This window comes from Akebia trifoliata, chromosome 3 (genome assembly GCF_017979445.1).
Source record: "Akebia trifoliata isolate Shusen 1 chromosome 3, ASM1797944v1, whole genome shotgun sequence".
Taxonomy (NCBI): domain Eukaryota; kingdom Viridiplantae; phylum Streptophyta; class Magnoliopsida; order Ranunculales; family Lardizabalaceae; genus Akebia; species Akebia trifoliata.
In genome coordinates, this window is record NC_141377.1 from 2,600,648 (window position 1) to 2,621,809 (window position 21,162).

Consider the following 21,162-nt stretch of genomic DNA (forward strand, 5'->3'; position numbering starts at 1 on the left):
AAATGAATGGACCTAGAATCGAATCCAACCAAACTGACTATGGTCGGTTTGATCCTTGGATTGCTAATATCCCATAAACCTGCTCCCAAACAATATATATTTTAACAAAAAATAGATAAATAAATAATCAATTAGAAATCTTTCGTGTAATAATTCGTTAATCTATCTCATAACTTGTAAACAATACTAAATACAAACAGATAATCAATGAATTGAAACTTGTTCCAAAACGATTCAAACTAATCGAAAACCATTGGTTTGATTCGATTCTTTTGTTTGAACCGGACTAAATTACACTCGTAGAATATTATAGAAGTAAATTTGTGTATAAAAGATGTGATTTGTGAGAAAAATTAAGGATTTTGACAACATATTAAAAATGAGGGTAATTCAATGACGAGTATCTTATATAAATTTCAAGCGACCCATCTTATAAACAATATTTGATTTTATATTAAAAAAATCATCATCTTCAATTTATAAGAAACATTATTTTATTAATTTATTTGACAATTTTTAATTTAATTTATATTCAAAAACCCATAATTTTTCAATCATTGTTTTATTTAGCAAAAACTTTATTTATTTACTTCTCATTAATTTAGGAGATTAAATAGTTAAAAAAATCAAGTAATTAATAAAAAAAAATGGGTAGAGAAGAAGAGGTTATCCATTCGCCAAGGAATCCAAAGGTTGATAATGGAGGTAATTCCATCAGTCTGTCATATAAGACCACAGTCAAGGGATTTGTCTCCAGTTTGAAAATGCAAGGGTATCTCGAATATTTAGTAAATTCCGGAGGGGCTTTTCTTGAGCTGTTTCCCCGTTTTTCACATTTCTCGTTCTCTCTATCTATAAATTTCTGCCATTAACTGAAACCTTGGGTTTACGAAGAAAAGCCCAAATTGCAGAATAAAAATGTCTACTTTTCTCCTCTCTCAACCTCATTCTCTCCTTCTCTCTCCCCTCATCGACCGCACCAGAGCATCTAATCCTCTTCTCTCTAATAGAAACTACTTCAGTTTCTCGAACCACAGACCTTTCGTTCGTGGTTCCTTTGGTGTGGTTAGGTTTGGTTTGAAGCCACCATCCTCGTTTCCCGATCCAAATAGTTCGGAAGGTTTGATTCAAGAGCTGTTCGGTAGAGCCGAAAGCCTTATATATACTCTCGCTGATGCTGCTGTATCAGCTTCAGATGCCACAAACGAGACAAACCAGAGCGGGGATTGGCTTTCAGGGATTACGAATTTGATGGAAACTGTTCTTAAGGTAAGTTATTTAAATTTTGGATTTTTAAGCTCTTTTCATGCTTTCGGGGATTTGAAATTAGGTTCTTGTGTTAATTTTGCAGTTTTTGAAGGATGGGCTCTCATCTTTACATGTTCCATATGCTTATGGGTTTGCTATTATTCTCCTCACTGTTCTAGTTAAAGCAGCCACTTTTCCCTTGACAAAGAAACAGGTTTGGTTGTAAAATTTGCATTTAAAAAATAATAATTTATTAATGACAAATTGAGTAAAGTTTTTGAAAAAAATTGTTGAAAATGTAGGTTGAGTCTGCAATGGCGATGCGATCTTTGCAACCACAAGTAAAGGCGATCCAACAACGATATGCAGGTGATCAGGTGCTTTTTCCTCCTGGCATTTCATGTAATTTCGTCTAGTTGTAGTAACTAAATTCGGATTCGGCAATTATTAGGCAAGAGTTCGGATCGGTTTATTTGGATAGGGATGGGAATTTTTTCATCGGGGACTGTACAAAATTACAAATGATGTTTTTGGTTTTTCTTCCCAAAACCCATCATGTTCCTCACTAAAAAAATCTTTAAGTTGTTCTTGAGATTTGAAGGTTGGCAAAGATAAAATTTTGAGGTTGAAGGGTAAGAATGTTAACCCTATTCAGCAACTAATTGATAAATTGTTTATTTGCCGATTTAATTGTCCTGTCTCTTATTTGGAGACTTTTCGGTAAAATTAGGAGAATTTTGTGACTATGCTTCTAGTTGGTATATGACTTCTATTATACTAGTCTATCCAATCTCGTAATAAGTTCCACCAATATAAACAGAAAATAAAATGAAGGCAGAGACTATAATCTATTAACACAAGCTCATTTATTTATGATGACCCAGGAAATCAATGAACATTTCTAGTGAAACATTCCACTTCAAGCTGAAGTTTTGGGTCTCTTTTTTTTTTTTCCCTGTTGTGATGAATAGAAAGCTTTATTGAAACAACGGGGTCGAGAAGACCAGACCCGGCAGGCAACACATAAGGAAGACCAAGGAAAGCAGAGGAGAAAAGAGAAAAAGATAAAAAATCGAGAACTACACAAGTGATTACAACCCTTTTGCTTTGATAAAGATCGTGCTCCAGTGAAAAAATAGACCCAAGACATCAATTACTATATCGTGAACTATGTTTGGGTCTCTTGTTAGCCTACCCTTGAACACCCAAGTTCTTGTTTCTAACATGGCCTTAATAAAAACCATAATGCCTGGGGCTCCTTCTCTCGAAAGAAATAAAACATTTTTTCAGTTCCATTATTTGAAATCCAGCGAAGATTTGAAACAGATCAGTAAATGATGTTTTCCCTGATGATTAATCTTGACATTCATATCTGCTTGCAGGAAAGAATACAACTTGAAACTGCCCGCTTGTATAAACTAGCCAGTGTAAACCCATTGGCAGGTAGCTTTCTTATTATCTGCCTTTAAACTGTGGTACCATTTCATCATTCCCAAACTATTGAATTCTTATTTGTGTGGATATGATTATGTGGAACCTTTCATGTATTCATCCAAAAATTAGTGTCGGTATTGTTGCTATGCTTTTCTACTAGGAAATCAAGCTTATGTTAGTTGGATTCAACAATCATATTAGGAGCATAATACCTGTCAATCATGAGTTATATATCTAGGGGCCTAATTGCTTCACTGGTCTGTGCATGAGTTATATATCTAGGCATGATACTTTTGACAAGAAGATAATCTTCTTCTCCAAATGAACTTTAGATTGTTACCTCAGGAGTTTCAACCTTGAACTTCTTATTCTTCCCTGTTGATTGGTTTTAATTGGAATGGGTGTGGGTATTTATTTTTGTTCAACTGTTAGTAAGTTTTGAAGGTTCTCAGAACAGTAACTTATAAAAGAAAGAAAAAGGTTCTTAGAACAGTATCCAACTTGCTACCTCTCTTCTCCTTCTCTACGTGAAAAGGTTAATCATATAGGATTTGATTATAGAAATAGTTATTGGTCTTCTATAGATGCATGGTTTTATAATTGCTTCTCTTCACAAATAATACATACTCAACATGATCAGTTATGAAGCTTTATATGATTCGTTACCTGATAATGATATGATATATTGTAGTATTTTTCATAAATCATAGACACTAGTGTTCTTTCATTTGATGTACTAATGCTAGGACAGAGGTTGCATATTTTGCATGGCATTTATGTTTCAAAATAGAGATGTGAGTACCCTCTTGATGAGAGAAAAGCTTAAGATTGTCATTCTCTGGCATTAATAGTTTGTATTTTGTATTTTTTTTTTTGGGTTTGATTGCTATTTGTTACGAATTCTATTCTTGTGTTATTTTTTCTGTACCTATATTTCTTAACCTCATGAACTTTACTCTTTTTTAGGATGCCTACCAACTCTTGCCACGATACCGGTTTGGATTGGGCTTTATAGAGCTCTTTCAAATGTGGCAAATGAGGTGCATACTGTCTACATAAGTTATCTGATTCTTACCTTTTTATGGTTGTTTTTACAAGTTCTGCTGTTCCATTTTTTATCCTCCCTAATTTACTTGTGCATCTAATTGTGTTCTTTTCCTTGTAATGTTAAGGGGCTTCTTACAGAAGGCTTTTTCTGGATACCATCTTTAGCTGGTCCAACTACAATTGCTGCAAAGCAAACTGGCAGTGCGATCTCTTGGCTTTTCCCTTTCGTTGTAAGTGCCATGAATCGTTTTAAAGGCACAATATCTATCTTCAAGCACCACTTACGTTAAAGTTGTTGGAACAACCATACTTTTAAAGGCTTTCAAGTATTCAACGGAAATACTTGGTGTACTTGGATTGCATTTTTTGTTTTTTTATAAATGATTATAATTTGATTCATCAAATGAAATAACATAAATTATGGAAAGTTTTTGATGGCTCTGGTGGCATTTTAGATATCAATGATGTAGTTTAGCCTTTACCAGATCTATAGAAACAAAATCAATGTGCCTTTCTTTTCTATTAACCAATGAACCTTCCATGTAGTGTATTCTTTTAGCTGCAAAGGAGAAACATCAGACAAGAAATGCTTCCAATCAAAATTCATTATTAAACCAAGAAAACTGTGATAATGTGGTTGTATCTTCTTATGACCTAAAGTTAAAAAAAAAAAAAGATAAAAAGAAAAGAAAAGAAAAGGAAGCTATAAATAAAATGACACACGCTCATTGCACTTACGAGGAGCTGAATCAAGTTGGCAATTTTTGTTGAGAATGATCTGCATGGTGATGAGATCATCCTCATTAAAAATCGGCCTGTTTCAAATTTTCTAGCCTTATGACAAGTGGTTTGCAAGTTGAACAATTATGGACAACCAATTTCACGTTAAGTTGAATACATATTTGATAGGGGTAAAATGGACTGATTTTATGCAAGGATGACCGCCATGATGAGGATACCATTCTCAGTTCTCACTGAAAGTTAGCCCTTGCTCTTCTCAGTTCTCCTATTAGTGTATCATTTTAGATGTCAACATCCCTCAATATGGAGATCATCCTCTCCAAAATTCAGCTCATTCCAACATTTCTAGTTAAAGGTTGGGATATCATCCTCGACTCAATGGTTCTCAAGATCAAAGCTTCTATCTTTTTTAGCTTTGTAATTCTTCAAGAAGACAAGAGTGGTTGCTGATCTTTGGATCTCTATTTGTTTCTCTCTAAAATACTTTTTACCAACCCCTCCCTCCCCACAAAAAAGAGGAAAACAGGCCATCCATTTTCATCTTGGAACTCCATATTTTGATGTGGTTGGAAGTTTCAGAAAGGACTGATTTTTGGGGAGGATGATCTCCATGCTAAGAACATTAGCCTCCCTAAAAAACCAGTCCTTGACTCATCTCCATGTGGGCCCCATGTTACACTCTTGTTATCAATCAGAGCAAAAAAAGTTAAAATAAAAATAAAAATAAAATGAGGTCTTTCATGCTTGCTTACACTCTGAATATGCCATAGTACTATCTGACACACTGATAATTAATATTAAATAGAGCTAACAAGTTTGGAGTTTGAGATTTAATGGTTCCTCCTCTACCAGATATTTTATATACAATTTAGTTTGATCATCTTGGTGATGTTTTGTTGAAAACTTTAGCTCTTGGCAAGAAACTTGGTTTCTTTGTTTTTCTCTTCAAAACATTTTGAGAAAATTCTCATCCTGAGATATCTGATTTTGTCACAGGATGCTCACCCACCCCTTGGCTGGTCTGACACCTTGGCATATCTTGTGCTACCTGTGTTACTGGTTGTCTCACAATATATATCGCTTCAAATCATGCAGTCATCACAGGTTAGTAATTGCGTCAGGTTCAAATTGTTTGATGGTCCTTACTCTTTTCCTGTTTGGATGAGGATCTGCTACTGCCCACTCTCTCCCATATCTTTAAACTTTTGTTTTGTTTATTACATTGTTATTTTACTGTGCTTAGGTTCATGCACATACATAGGAACATGCATGCTTTTGTTGATGTGTTAATACTGTGATTCACATTTTGTGAATTGTATATAATCTATCCATCGATGATGATTCACATTTGGGACAAGGCTTGTATGATGATGATCTAATCTATCCATGTTTCTTACTTATCGAAAGGGGAAAAAAAAAATCTATCCATGTTTCTTATGTTTTCCTTTATGAATGTATTTTATGCTTGTTAATCCTATTTTAATAGCAAGATTGTAAGTGCTGATATCTGTGATATGAGTTCAATAGGAAGTGGTGTTTATCATTCTTTCTTTTGGTACTGTAGCGCACATACTTGGGCTTTCTTTGGTCCCTGTCAAAGATAAAATGAACTGAATTTCACTTTAATTTCCTTGACGTGTTTCATTTTCTACATTGCAATGCAAATTATGTCCTAACTACTGACTAGTAATTTGAGGTTGGTACTTTGTCATGTCTTATATGTTTATTATTATGTATCATTTTCAGGTTAATGATCCAAGCATGAAGAATTCTCAAGCTCTAACTAAGTTTCTTCCCTTAATGATTGGTTATTTTGCTCTTTCTGTTCCTTCCGGCCTAAGTCTTTATTGGTGAGCAGGCCTTCTCATCCTCCCTTACATGTCTATTTATGCTAAAATGGATACAATCACTTGGTTTGGACTTTGGAATATCAATTTGTTGCAAACAAAAAATTCGTGTTATCAGCCATGAAAATTATTTATTTCTAAAGGATTCTCCCCCTCTTTGGGTCATTGATAAAAATGAATTCTGCAGTATCTGAAAATCCATTCTCCTTGTCTGTCTGTCTTATACTGTTGAATTCTGCTCATCTTCTATGAAGATACTATAATTTTATCGTATTTTCTCATGTTACTCAGGTTCACAAATAACATTTTGAGCATGGCACAACAGATATATCTTCAAAAGCTAGGCGGTGCAAATAATCCACTGAAGCAGTTTAGTGATGATACCATTAAGGAAGAACAACAAATAATTCAGCAGTCTGTAACTGAAGTAAACTCAACCAAAGCTGTGAAACCTAGAGAAGAAAAATTAACTTCAGGAGGTCTACTACCTGGTGAAAGGTTAATGGCTGTTATTAACCATTAATAATCTCAGTTTTTAATGTCACCGTTGATTATTAAAGTAGCTTGTAATATTAAGTTACTTCTTTTCAGATTTAAACAGCTAAAGGAACAAGAGGCAAGGAGAAGGTTGGAAAGGGAAGAAGAAAATAGGAAAGCGGCAGCTAAAGCAACTGAAATAATAAATGAGGAAAACAAGAAAGAATTAAACTTAGTCAAGACAGATGATGAAAGTGAAACAATAAATGATTCTTCTAATCCTGTAATTTCCCATGTGAATGGTGAACGTTCTACTCATGACTCAAATGGAGAGCAGAATAAGATGCCTTCACCTAGGATGGAAAATGGTGGTCTTGCTGGTAACAACGGGGTTGATGGGAAGGATCTGCAGCAATCTAATGAAAATTTTGAAAAGGTAACCATTACCATTAAAAATATGCTTTGAAATTTCTAATTTATGTCACTGATTTAATGAACTTTGCAGAGGGGAAATAATCAGCCATATGTTTTATAGTTATTGGTTTCTTCCTCTATGATTGTTCCTCTTTTGCTTATTGCATGCAATGTTGTGTGTAAATACCTTTGTAATATGGAAAGCTTGATATGGATAACTACAAAACTAGTTGCGGTCACTGGTTGACTCCCAGTTACCTACCAAAAATGGAGTGCAGAACTAGTTAGATTAAGTATGACAGGGCATATTGATGGGAAGAAACCTGTGATCTTACTATGCTAGAGACTATCCATGGGTGGTGGTACATAGCAGCCTTCAGCCCTTTGGGTTGTATCTTTTGAAAGATTCTTTCTTTTACAATTTTGGGGGATATGGATGGAAAGCATGTCATGCGTTTGAAGGGTTAGAGGAGGAGGTGTCAGTCTGTGGTGGTCATTAAGTCCTTGATGTTTAGTGGATCTAAGCTCTCTCCTTGGTGTAGTAGCTTCTTTTTTTTTCTTTCTCTTTCCGTATTATTTATTTTTAGATAGGATGTTATGCTTTGAAGGGTTATTCAGGTATTAGCTTGTTCATTTTCTTTTTTGTGTTCTTGTAAGAAGTCTTGGTAGGTCATCTTGACCTCTAAGGTGGTTTAAGATTTTCACCTTGTACCCTATCTCTGTTTGAAAAAGGAAAAATAGAATGAATTATCTTTGACCTCAGTGTTGTAGACCGTTCAGACAGCTCTAAAGTCTAGAGATATGGATCATCCGTAGATAAACTAAGTGATTCTTTTCTGTATGGTAAATAGTCAATGATGAACACCATAAAATTAGATATAATTCATTCAAGTGGACCATCAAGACACATGTAACAATGGTTTTAATGTGAGGGATCCCATTAGCATGGAAAAATTGATAAAATTGGTGGATACTTTGTCAATCTAATAGTAGATGGCAGAATCACTGCCTTCTGTTCTTCCTGTAAGGTATGAGATTATTATTATTTTTTTTTTTGGTGATTCGTTGGTGACTTGTATTTTGCCTTTTTTTTTTTTTTCTCTTTTCCCTTGCAATACTAAAAATGTCTCAGAAAAATAAGTCTCAATAAACCCTAAGCACATAACCGTAATATGTGAACCTTGTAACTGTTAGATTTTGGACTTTTCCCCTTATTCATCATCTATTATGATCTCTCTCTGCCCCCCTATAAAAAAAAATAAAACAGAAATTTCCTGTAGTTTCATATAATTCTTAAGAAAACCATTCGTCAATTGATGAATTTGACTGGAAATATGAAGTATGCCCTCATTTAGAACTTAGTAGTCATCGATAATTGCATTTTTCATTAAATGATGTTGTGAATGTTTTTCGTGGACCGATATTCTGCTAAATCATCCCCCATTTTATTATATTCCAGGAAGAAACAGATGAAATGTACGCTACCACAACTAGCACTGATGGCAGAGTTACTGTCGAAAATGTTCAACATGACAGAACAGAGCAACCGAGTGAAAGAAATGAAGATTAGGTACCATGTGGTTGGCATTGCATTTTCAAGTAAACAAGATTGTTGCGGCTCAGTTTTTTTCACGTCAAGTATTAGATGAAGGTGAATTGAACCCACCCTCCCTCTGCTTCTATAATACATCACTAAACAACCCCACACTTGTTTGTGCACAATGATAATTGAGAACTCGATAATGTTCCATATGCTTGGCAAGGACTTGGGAGATGGAAGCCATGGGATGTAAATTTTGTTGTATTAACAGATGAATGTCATTATTAATTAATAGTTTTATATATAAATCATTTCATGGCAATGTTTCGCTCAAGAGAACAATCAAATTGGTCTTGACTGCAACATTCCGAAATATTTAGAGAAATCGAAACATTCCTGAAACATTGGTCAGTGTTTCATTTTTGGTCTCGGCCAAAATGACTTAGAAAATCTCGATTTTTTTCTTTCGAAAATCATTCATCTTCGACCTCTTGAAGAAAAGGAGGATGACCATGACGATAATGATCACAAGGTGACAACAAGAATTAAAAATGATGATGGAATTGGGTTCATTTTTCCTCGACAAGTAATGAAGTTGGAGTTACTTGTAACTCTTAAGGTGAATTCTCATAAGCAACAAAAAATTAGAACTGTAATTAATTCACACCGTAAACTTTTAAAAGTTGAATTTCAGAAGTCCAACTCTTAGCGGTACAATTCCATGAACCAATTGGCAATTGATGGCAGAATTTTATTTGATGGAATTATGAGTGAGTTAAAAAAGCAATTTGAAATAAGAGAACAATAGGATTTCTCAATTTCTTATTTCAAAAATCATAGGTGTAACGGTGTGACATGAGCAAATGCACATGTATCTGAATTTTGAAAGGCTTATTTGTCATTTAAAATATTAATTGAAGGGTGGTTATGAAGATTACGTAGCAAAAAAAAAAATTGTATTTTTGTGATTTTGAAAATAAACCAACGTGATTTTAGAGATGTGGGATTGCAATTTTCTTGAATTTTGACTTAAAAGATCCTGATTGTATTCTCATTAAATGTTGAAGTGGGGATGTTCTTAGAATCCAAATTATGGTGTCGATGACATCTACTCTGACTTCCCTCATTATAATAGTAAAGATATATGTTAAGTCTTTAATCTATATTAAAACATAATGGTTATCTTCCCCCAATGTTTATCTCACATAAAAAAGTGGTTTAGAAACAATCTTGTATAGCACAATTTTAACTTTATTTCCTTCTCTCCTTTATTTTTCAGAATACCCCTTCAATTTTATTGTCATTTATGCCTTTCTAATATTATTCTCTTTTCTATTATCTCTATTTTCTAATAATATATTTCTAATTTTATTGTCTTTACCCTTATACCCATTTTTTATAATAATAGAGTCGTGTCAGAATGACCTCAAGCTTAGACCTCACATCACACACCCTGACGTGAAAGTAGATAGGAACCATGAATATTTTTTTACTTGTATCTCGAGAAAAAAACATCTATGATTCTCATATATTTTCATGTCAAGTATGCGATCTGAGGTCCAATCTTGAGGTCGCTTCAACATTATTTATAATTTTATTATCTTTCCTCTCTTACCCCTTAAATAATAAAGAGAATGACTCTACAACAAACTCTAATACCTTTATAAATAAAACAAAATCCATCCTTATCTCATTGTGTTTCTAAATATTTAATCAAATAAGAAAAATCTTATTAAAAGGAGAGAGAGAGAGAGAGAGAGAGAGAGGAGAGAGAGAGAGAGAGAGAGAGAGAGAGAGATTAAATGAAAATTTTGTTTTTGTTTGAGGTCATTGGTGTGCCTTTGTGAAATCAAGGCCTTAGGTCTGACTTACCAATATCTGGCGCATAGGCATTGTTTCGTGTCATCTTCAGAGCCTCGAGCGCACATAATGCTTCAGTTTTCTTCTTTTTGGCTTTATAAAATAATAAGGAGATGAGCTAAGATTCCTCAATTACAACCATCGAAAAAGACAACACAATCCCTCTATCAAATAAAAAAAAATTTATATTAAAATTCCTAATAAAATGTCCCCACACTAAAGAGTTATTAAAGTAGAGTAAGATTAACTTGACTAACTTAGTAAGATTTAAAATCTTATCAAGGATTGTTGGGCTCATATGGATTACCACATTGCCAATCCAACACCGAGGTAATCTTCTAGATTTCTTGGAAAAACTCAGATAAAAAAACATTGGTGTTGAAATTAAGTTTTTCTCTTTCAAAGTTCTTGAAATTTTGTCCTCTCAATCCTGTGATATTAGATATTTAAAAAAAAAAAATTATTTAAAAAACCTTGGTGGAGGGATTTCTTTCTTATTAGTCCTTAAGTTCTAGGCTGTTACTTGATAGTCTATTTAGTAAAATTTTATTTTCTTAATAATTCCTCAACCTCATCTCAGATTACAAATTTTTTGAAATACCTAAATTACAATTTTTTCATCTTCTTCATATACTTAGGTTTTCTAATTAGAATTCCAATCGGTTTCGACAAATGAAAATGATATACTTCTAATTTCAAACATTTAGATTTATATTTTGATCTATGTCTTGATTGATATTTTTATAGGAAAAATTACTAAAAGGACCCTCACAGAAGGGTTTCTTTCTAAATAATCCCTAAGTTTTGCGCAGTTGTTTAACCGGACATTTAGTAAACCTTAAATGGTCTCTCGTATCATAGAGTTCAAAATTTTTACGGACAAACTCAATGTTTTTTTATTTAGTGCCAAGTTAAAAATTTGTACTATTGAACTCACCACTATTTATTGTCAAACTCAATGCTTTTTAATTACTGTTGGGTCCACCATGTATTAAATAAAAAGTCGTGAATTTGATATTGGTAAAAAATCTACCCACTTTCAATTTTCGAGTTTTTTTGACTAAAATACATGACAAGATCGATTAAAAACTTGAGATAACGACTTGTTTAAATGATTTCAATCCCAAAAAACTATTCTTGATCGATTTTCATCCAAAAACTAAGAAAAAAAAAGAAGTGAAGAACTCTAATTTTTTACTAACATCTTAAAAATGTTTGAAAAAATTCTTGAAAATATCTTCTTCTTCTATATTAAATTCTTTCTAATGGAATGGAGTTCTCAAAACTCGATTGAAATGTCAAAAATCCAATTTTTAGATGAAAACAATGAGTTCAAATGGTTAGGGCATTTAATCATGAGAAATGTGAGAGATGAGGTCCAAGGACCATTTTGAAAGAAAAAGTTCACTGAATGTCATGTTAAGAAACCATTGAAAATTTAGGGACTATTTAGAAAGATGCCCTTCCACGAAGGCTGTTTAGGTAATTTTCCCATTTTTATAAGTAAGTCTCTAGGTGTGCAACGTGGGGTAGAAAATCTGGGGTAACTTTTAAATATTTAATTCAAGGTAACTTTTTAATATAATTAGTAATGCTATCATGTATTGATTTTTAGTGATGATGATCTACATATTGAGAATGATTTAAGCTATGGTTGGATCATCTAAAATATTATCTATATTATAGTAACGAAGTTTGGATGTGACAAGAGGTCGGTTCAAATAATTTGGATAAATTAAAAACAAAAAATTTGAGAGGGATAAGTCGAAAAAAATTGAGTAGACGGTTACAACAAAACTCACCAATTATTTAAAAATAAAAAATTAAAAAAATCGATGATTCATTGATTTTAACTCACCACCAATTTTTTGAATAATTTGCTAAGTACTTTTCAATTGATCACTAATTTTTTTTGACAAACCTCATTTTGTGTTCGTTTTCCAAATCTTTATTAAAGGAGTCTTGATAATCTAGCTCACTTTTTTGTACGTTCCTTTCATAGAACTGTACAAAATCATAAAGGTTTATCTTAAGGTATCCCAAAGCAAAGGATCTATGGTTTTGTGAAGGGCACGTACAAAAAAGTGAGTCAGATTATCACGACTCTTATTAAAATTGGACTAAGACTATGATCCATATGAACCTAAATTACAAGAATAATGCTGAAGTGACTTCAAGATTGGACATCACATCGCACACCCTAACTTGAAAGTCCCATAGATGCTTTCTCTTGAGATACAAGTTAAAAAGTGTATATGGTTCCTACTCTTTTTCACGTCAAAATGCGTGTGATATGAGGTCCAATCTTGAGGTCACTCCACCACACTCAAATTATAAATAGGAAGTAATTGTAACATGACATATACACATTGTAGAGGCGGAATCAAGTTTTACCTTGATCGACTATGCATTGATCCGAAGTAGTTCATGAGTTCCTCCTATAAGTATCACTGTGGTACCTATCAATAATCCTCCAACACTCAAGTTAGAGTTGTAGAGATAACAATATTAAAGAAAAACAGTTTCAGCCCTTGTTCTCCCAGTCAAAAAAGATCATTTTTTTCCTCCATCGATTTTTCTATTTATAGGTTCTTCCTTCAAATCAGACTTTCCTCTTTAATCGGGATTCAATCACGGTGAATCCCCTGATTGCAAAGATCCTAAACAGAATTTGAATATCTAAGATTGAATCCAAGATTCTTTAGAGATCTTTTCCAAGATCTCCAGACTTGACATACGTAATCTAGAATTGTGCAAATATTCGGATTAGACCTGTCCTACTAAGCAGGTTAAGTCTCCCCTTATGGTGTCTCACCTTACTAGTCATATTAAACGCTATTACCTTGGTTTACCCTGCTGTTGGGCAGGGTTGGATATACTGGCTCGCTCCAAGTACCATTTATTCGGTTAGGATACGTGTACGATCTAGATAACGTACCATTATTACCCTTCACACATATACATATTCAAAATAAAACATTATTTCCATAAGACTCAACACTTGTTGCCCCTTGCCCCAACATGCACTCAAAACGCATCCCACTTCAAAAAAAAAATACCGATTGGGGTGCGTTTTGAGAAAAATGGGGTGCAAATGAGAGAGGGTCTTTTCATAGATCACGAGGAATTCTTTTCGAGTGAATGCAATCTGACTCATCTCCGAATCAAATCTCAGTATTCAGTAGTATTCTTTTTATTCACACTTTCCAAAGCCATGGGTACCAGGTCTAGACCGTTAGATGATCCTTGAGATTGGTTATTTGATCTGTAAATGGTTTTGATGCACTACTTTGATATGGATGTCTGTATCACAAGTTTGATAAGTCCATCCAAGGCACTACAACCCCATGTTAGTACAATATGTCGGGCCCAGTAACACATCCAAAAGATGATATATAACTTTTGATAAGGAGATAAGTGTATTTTTAGATTTTATTTTATTTTTTTAATTTTAATTTTTGTGTAATTTAGTTTGTCACTCTATTTGAGATGCTCTCCTAGGGTTTCTAAAGTTATGACATATACCTAAATCTAGGTCTTCTCTAGAAGATTAATAAAATGACCAGATTACCCTCATCTTCAATCTCTTATTTTCTCAAAAAAGTCCATAGTCTTTGACTTCTTCACAATGTCTAGGCTTTATGATTTTTGTTCACCAACTCTTGATTTTTTTATTCAACTTTGGCCTAGACCTTTACCAACATTCCAAGTCATGGATAGCATTGCAGGTGCCAACTAGTTTACTTGGTAAAATCTTTGGATGTTGATATCAGAGACTTAGGTTTGATTTTCACTTGTACCGAGTTATTGGTCTCATTAAAAGAAAAAAAAAAAAAAAAACATAAATACCAACTTGTTAAGTTGGTTAAACTCTACGTTAATATCACGAATTGGATTCAAAATTCGTTTTCACTTACTTATTTTTATTATAAATTTCCGTCTATCTAGCAAAAGAATAAATACGAAGAAAATTTTGATATATTTAACAAAAAATAAATTTTATTGACACACTAAGTTTTACTAGTAATACACTTATTTACATATAAACAATCCTTCAATTTTAAAAGGATTAGTGTGTTATGAGTAAAGGTAGGTGTGCCAATAGAATCTCTCTGGAAAAAATCTTTTAAGATAAAAATTTTGTTTATTTTTTCTCATTGGTTTAAAATTGAATTATTAATCCAATTGTGTGGTGAACAAGATGCAATCTAGTCATCAAAATCCGAAGGAAGAATAGGCAATGTCAAAGATGAGGGTATTTCGGTCATTTTTAGTTGGTCACTCATAAAGGACCATTGTCAAGGGATAGTAATCCATATGAGAAAAAGCAACGCAAGTACCGATAATAGTACTATGACGATTTTACCCCTCCTCTTATCTTCTAGCTGTGAAATTTCACTTCACTTGCCAACCTTTCCGCTTAACCACATACTGTAGTTAAATCTGTTACCATGGTTAAGAGAGAGAGAGAGACAGAGAGTGCTGACGTGGCAAAGAATTAAGAAATCGTATATATTTGGAATTGCTTTGCTTCTTCGTTCTTCTCTTCTTAGCAAAGACGAACTCCTTAAAAGCTATTAGAAAAGAAGAAAAAAAATTCCCTCAAATTCTTCCAAATTCCATCACACAATTCAATCGTTAGAAATTACATTTTAATCCCCAAAAAATCAGAATAATTAACCCCTCTGATCTGACTCTCAGTCTCTTCTACTTCAATTCAAGCCTAAAATCACTTGTTTTGGTTCAGAGGACACGAATTTCTGGCCATAATTCACAGATGCGGTTGGATTTCGAGGATTTTTCTTCGTATTTGAGATGTAATTTTCGTTTCTGATTTATCTTTCCTCGATCTGTAACGATCGAAATGCAGGATCGATCTGTTTAATTGAGGTTCCGTTATGGGAAACTGGTTGCACTTTGTTATGGAAAATTTTTATGGTGTTTGGATCTTAAAAATGTTAAAATTTCGTCTGGGTTTGTTTGATTTTGGTCAATTTCTTTGTAAAAATCCTTGATTTGTTCCTGTTTCGTTTTTTAATGTTGTATCTCTGTTTTGGGTCTTTGTTTCCTTGTTAGTTTGATTTAATCTTGATTAATTGATGGTTTTATGTTGTTACGGATTAATTATTGAATTTCTGAATTATACTGAACAATTGAAGAAAAGTATTCTTTTTTGGATGAAATTCTTCTTTCTACCTCTCTTTTAGTTTGAGAATATCCTTCCTTTTGTTTAATCTTTCATGGACCTTTGATAATATATGTGAATTATATCCTTGTTTTGGGGTCTAATTTTTTCTTGATTTTTGCTAAGTGATTTGGGTGAAATTTTCTTTGGCTATTATACATTTGTTGTAGAATTTTCAATTTTTCCCCCAAATAAGTAGGATTTTCTGATTAATTTATGCTTAATGTATTGTCTTGATTTATCTCATTGACGATGGTCTGGGTTTTTCTTTGTTGGGGTTTATCAAATCAGCAACCTTCTTTTCTAAAATGGGTTTCTCCTAAGATCTGTTAGTTGTAACTATCCGATACTCAATTCAATAATTTATTTTAGTTGTATAATTTAAATAGTGATTTCATCGCTGTATTTTACCTTTATTTTTGCTGTTGTATAACACGAAGTTGATGGCAATGTTGCATCCTGTGTTCTATTTGTAGGCTTCAAAATGGAGACTGGTTGATCAGCCAATAATACATTGTGGATACTTCTTCCCAAAATTAAGAAAAAAGATTGGAACCTTGAGATAGTTCTAATGAATTGGTGGTAAAGAGTAATGTGGTGATATTCTTTCACTCTGTAATCAAAATCTTATTCTAAAACACCGAGCTCGGGCACTGCAAGCCTTGGCAGTGCCCATGGATGCCACGACAAGCGGAACATCATCCATACAATACCACAACATTGTAGACCAACCCATTACTTCTCTTGTTGTCTCTCCTTTGCCATCATTTCAACGTCAACAACGGCATTGCTTTGGGGACTCCACCCCTGGAGAATTCCCCTTAGCTGCCAATCCCTCCATTGTCCTACATGTCCTCACGGGCTGTAATTTGGACCCTCAAGATCTTGCGAAACTCGAGGCAAGTACCCTGTTTTCGTTATATTTCATAACTAAGAATCTTTTCTACGTTAGAATTGATAATGCTGCTGATTGAATTACCATGTGTGTTGTTGTAGGCAACATGTTCCTTCTTTAGGCAGCCAGCGAACTTTGCTCCCAATTTTACATTGTCCATATCAGAGCTTGCTGCTTTGGACATGTGCCATAAGAGAGCCATATTTAAGCCAATGACAGATGACGAACGGGAGGCTCTAAAGAAGGGTTGCGGGGGATCATGGAAGCTGGTTTTGAGGTTTTTATTGGCTGGAGAAGCATGTTGTAGGAGGGAGAGATCGCAGGCAATAGCAGGTCCGGGTCATAGTATTGCTGTGACTTCAAAAGGGACTGTCTACTCATTTGGTTCTAATAGTTCGGGTCAGCTCGGGCATGGAACCTTGGATGAGGAGTGGCGGCCTCGCCAAATCAGGTTCATTTAAATTCCTTCGTACTTATAAAACCTGACACACTAATGAAGAAATAAATCAACTCTATTAATCCCATGCAGTTCTCTTCAAGGAATCCGGATTATACAAGCGGCTGCTGGGGCTGGCAGGACAATGTTGATAAGTGATGCCGGGCGGGTTTATTCATTTGGGAAGGAATCCTTCGGAGAAGCCGAGTACGGGGCACAAGGAACTAAGCTTGTGATGACTCCAAAGCCGGTTGAGTCCCTAAAGAACATATTTGTTGTTCAAGCGGCAATCGGGAATTTCTTCACTGCCATTCTTTCTAGAGAGGGACGAGTCTACACGTTTTCGTGGGGCAGCGATGCCACGCTTGGTCATCAAACTGATCCCAATGATCAGGAGCCTCATCCCCTCTTGGGCCCACTTGAAAATATTCCCGTGGTTCAAATTGCGGCCGGTTATTGCTACCTTCTAGCCCTGGCTTGTCAACCGAGTGGCATGTAAGCTTTCTCCTCATAGAGATTTGAAGTTGGTATGATTTGATTTCCCGATTTTAATCCACTGGTATTTTGTGGTTTGCTTTTATATCAGGTCTGTGTACTCTGTTGGGTGTGGTCTAGGGGGAAAGCTTGGACATGGTTTGAGAACTGATGAGAAGTACCCTCGATTGATTGAACAATTTCAGACTTTAAATCTTCAGCCCGTGGTGGTCTCAGCGGGTGCTTGGCACGCTGCGGTAGTGGGACGTGATGGGCGTGTTTGCACTTGGGGATGGGGCCGTTATGGATGCTTAGGTCATGGGAACGAAGAGTGTGAATCGGTTCCCAAGGTTGTGGAAGCGTTGACTAAGGTCAAAGCAGTTCATGTTGCGACAGGGGATTATACAACCTTTGTGGTCTCTGAAGATGGTGATGTCTACTCATTTGGGTGTGGAGAATCATCTAGTCTAGGACACAATACCGGGGCCGATGGACAGGTCTGGCATTCTCCTATCCATTCCTCTTAAACTTTTTAATAGTTATGGTTGATTGATTCTGTGTTCGTTGCTTATGTGCGACTGATATTGATTTAATTGACATGTCAAATTATTTTGGATTATGTTCTCGGCACATATAACAAAGCATACTAATATGATGAACCCACAACTTCACCGAGTCAATTTTAGTGGTTAGAGCATTCTATTTTCTTTGAAGAACTGATATTTAGCTGTCTATGGAATCCTGATAATAAATATACTAAGGTGGTGAACCTAGGACACACCAGTATTGATTAAATCGATTAGCCAATACTAATGTGACGAACCCATGACTTCGCTGAGTCAATTTTAGTGATTAGAGCTCTTATTTCTTCGAATAACTTATATTTAGTTATCTGGAATCTAGATAATAGCCATACTAAGGTGGTGAACCTGGGACTCAAGAAGATTCTGTTCCTTTTGCTTTGAGAGCTGCTATTGGCACCCTAACTTTTACTTATTAGACCCCAATTTCTTAAATTATTTATCACATCCTAATTAAAGATTAAAAAAACATCATTCGAAACATTACAAATGTTTGGTTCAAGTTATTTACCTCAACATTACAAAGCATTATAACACATTCAAACAACTTCAGCAGTTGTTTACATTTAGGATTAGGCTCGTATAAAATCCTAAATCTAGCAAATAGGAATCTAAACAAGAAAAAGAAAAAGAAAGAAAGAGTGAGAGAGAGTTTCTATTGGCACCGCAACTTCTACATATTATTGGGGTGTAACAAGTGAAAGTTGGGGTGCAAATAGCAGCTATCTTTGTTTTTGATGGAAGTAAAGCTGCTTTTCATGATGAATAACTGACTTGCTTTTAGTTGAATGTACAGGGAAATGGGCATACAAATGTGTTGAGTCCAGAGCTAGTGACGTCGTTGAAACAGGTGAAGGAACGGGTGGTGCAGATCAGCCTCACTAATTCGATATACTGGAACGCCCACACCTTTGCACTCACGGAATCAGGGAAGCTATATGCATTCGGTGCAGGGGACAAGGGACAACTAGGTATAGAACTTGTTGGTCAACAGAGCGAGAGGGGCAACCCAGAGCAGGTCGATGTCGATCTGAGTTAGTTAGCTATTGGGGTCCTCATGACTCCAATGGTTCCTCAATTCTATCATGCTTTGGTAACTCATTTGGTGTTTATATTTCCTAGTTCATTTTGTAAATAGAAAAAAAAAAAAAAATGAACTTATGATCAAGTTAGGATGCTACTCAAGTAGTTAGTCACTGATACACTTTGTTAAGGTTCTTAACTTATGTTGTCCTCAAGTCCATTAATCTCTGGTTTTCGAATAAATTAACTTTTCTCAAATATGCATCAAATTAGGTTTAAGAACTCTGGCTTCCATCGCGTAAGTTCTGTAGTATGATCGTTGCTTGTTCTCTTTAGTGTCCCAGGGTATCCATGGCCAAGATGTATATTGATTTGAAGAAATGGAGAAGTTTGTATGGTGTGGTTGCTAGTAGGATATATCTTGTATTGGTATTGATTTGCATGTCTGAGGTCAATGTACAAATGTCCATTTTGTTGTGTAAATGTCTTGTATTCTGTTGACGGTACGTTGAGTTGCGCGGGGGGCGGGGGGGGGGGGGGGGGGGGGGGGGGGGGGGGGGTGCAAAGAGCAGTGTCACCTAAGGGTTATGAAAAAGGTAATTATATAATATTTTCTTAAGGGTTTTCTATTTTTGGGGAGAGAGATACGTTTTAGCAACTCTTGTTTTATAAATAAATATCTCTAGGATTGTAAAACGGGAAAAGAAAGTAGTGATTGTTCTTGATCTGATATGTTGACATAGGCACATTGTTGAACAACGTAAATCTTTGTGTGCGATTTCTGTTCTCTTAGCTGCTTCGTTTTTCACACATTCATGTAATCTAGGATGTCAAGTGCATGAGACATAAAAGTCTTCCTACTAAAAGAATGCATGCCCATCAAACACGCACAACAGAAGTAGCACATGAATACAAACAACAAATTAGATTGAAAAAAATAATAATAATACAAATAACCATGTCTTGTTGCCTCTCTTCCTCTCGTCCGAATTTCTCTTCCTTTTAGTACCTATAATGAGGAGGCTTGTAGGGACCCTTGACAGGGACGTTGATGTACTCAGCTTGCTCTGCAGTAAGCTTGGTGAGCTTAGCTCCCAGTTGTCCAAGGTGAAGGGCATCAACCTTCTCGTCAAGATGCTTGGGCAGCAGATACAATTTCTTCTCATACTTGTCAGTTGCTCTCTCCTTCCATAGCTCAAGCTGAGCAATCACTTGGCTTGTAAAAGAGAATGACATAACAAAGATTGGGTGCCCCGTGGTTTGGATTGGGATCCCGTCCATTAGTGCTGGAAGAGCACTGATGGGATCGATCTCTTTTAAAATGACTCGAGCACCAGCCTGCTTGAGTGCAGCAACACAGCCCTTCCCAACATCTCCATACCCGCAGACAACGGCAATCTTCCCAGCTATCATGAGATTGGTGGCGCCCTCATTAGACCGTCGGGGAGGGAGTGGCGGCATCCACACAAGTTGCCTAACTGTATGTAAAATGATTGAAATGTGGGTTCTTCTGATATATATATATATGAAAATTAGATTAGAGGCATGGGTAGAATTAAATGATATATATGAACAACTTGAAAAATAAACATTTATATATTTTTGCTAAGCAAACGAGATTAGAGGTTAGTAATTAGTATGTGAAAGGAAGGTTTTGAATCTAGGTAATGGCTGGATCCAATTCAATCCCCAAGATTATGGGAATACGCATTCAATTGTACCTATAAAGTAACCCCAAGGGGTTGGCTCAATGGCAATTTCGGACTGATAAGCGGTTAAAGCCCGTAGGTCTTGAGTTTGATACCCAATACGAGCTTTAATTCCTTAGCGGTCACGCACGGCACACCCTCATTTATCTGATGTGTGTGATGTGTGGGTGTTGTATGTGTCCCAAGACTACTCCTAGGACAAAACCATGGTCTATGGACTGGGAAAAGCCAGATACAGACCGATCCCCTAT

General features: G+C 35.2%; 2 protein-coding genes and 1 pseudogene across 3 annotated transcripts; 2 read left to right on the forward strand and 1 right to left on the reverse strand.

The window, feature by feature from the left end:
* Positions 1 to 855: 855 nt before the first annotated feature.
* Positions 856 to 9,040, forward strand: LOC147405507 (ALBINO3-like protein 1, chloroplastic). Its single transcript, XM_086433265.1, has 11 exons — positions 856 to 1,269; positions 1,352 to 1,462; positions 1,551 to 1,625; positions 2,631 to 2,691; positions 3,649 to 3,722; positions 3,855 to 3,959; positions 5,467 to 5,574; positions 6,217 to 6,320; positions 6,609 to 6,815; positions 6,909 to 7,230; positions 8,668 to 9,040. The coding sequence occupies exons 1-11, from the start codon at positions 919 to 921 to the stop codon at positions 8,776 to 8,778; spliced, it is 1,629 nt and encodes a 542-aa protein (XP_086289391.1). The 5' UTR covers positions 856 to 918; the 3' UTR covers positions 8,779 to 9,040.
* A 6,106-nt stretch (positions 9,041 to 15,146) lies between these two features.
* On the forward strand, positions 15,147 to 19,460 carry LOC147405508 (Regulator of chromosome condensation (RCC1) family protein). 2 transcript variants are annotated; one of them, XM_086433266.1, is made up of 6 exons: positions 15,147 to 15,425; positions 16,270 to 16,692; positions 16,790 to 17,139; positions 17,218 to 17,619; positions 17,711 to 18,095; positions 18,964 to 19,460. In XM_086433266.1, the coding sequence occupies exons 2-6, from the start codon at positions 16,468 to 16,470 to the stop codon at positions 19,216 to 19,218; spliced, it is 1,617 nt and encodes a 538-aa protein (XP_086289392.1). In that variant the 5' UTR covers positions 15,147 to 15,425; positions 16,270 to 16,467; the 3' UTR covers positions 19,219 to 19,460. The 2 variants fall into 2 exon arrangements, with proteins under 2 accessions (XP_086289392.1, XP_086289393.1); XM_086433267.1 differs by having other exon boundaries at positions 18,976 to 19,460.
* A 744-nt stretch (positions 19,461 to 20,204) lies between these two features.
* On the reverse strand, positions 20,205 to 20,663 carry LOC147405509 (adenosylhomocysteinase pseudogene; annotated as a pseudogene).
* Positions 20,664 to 21,162: the final 499 nt, after the last annotated feature.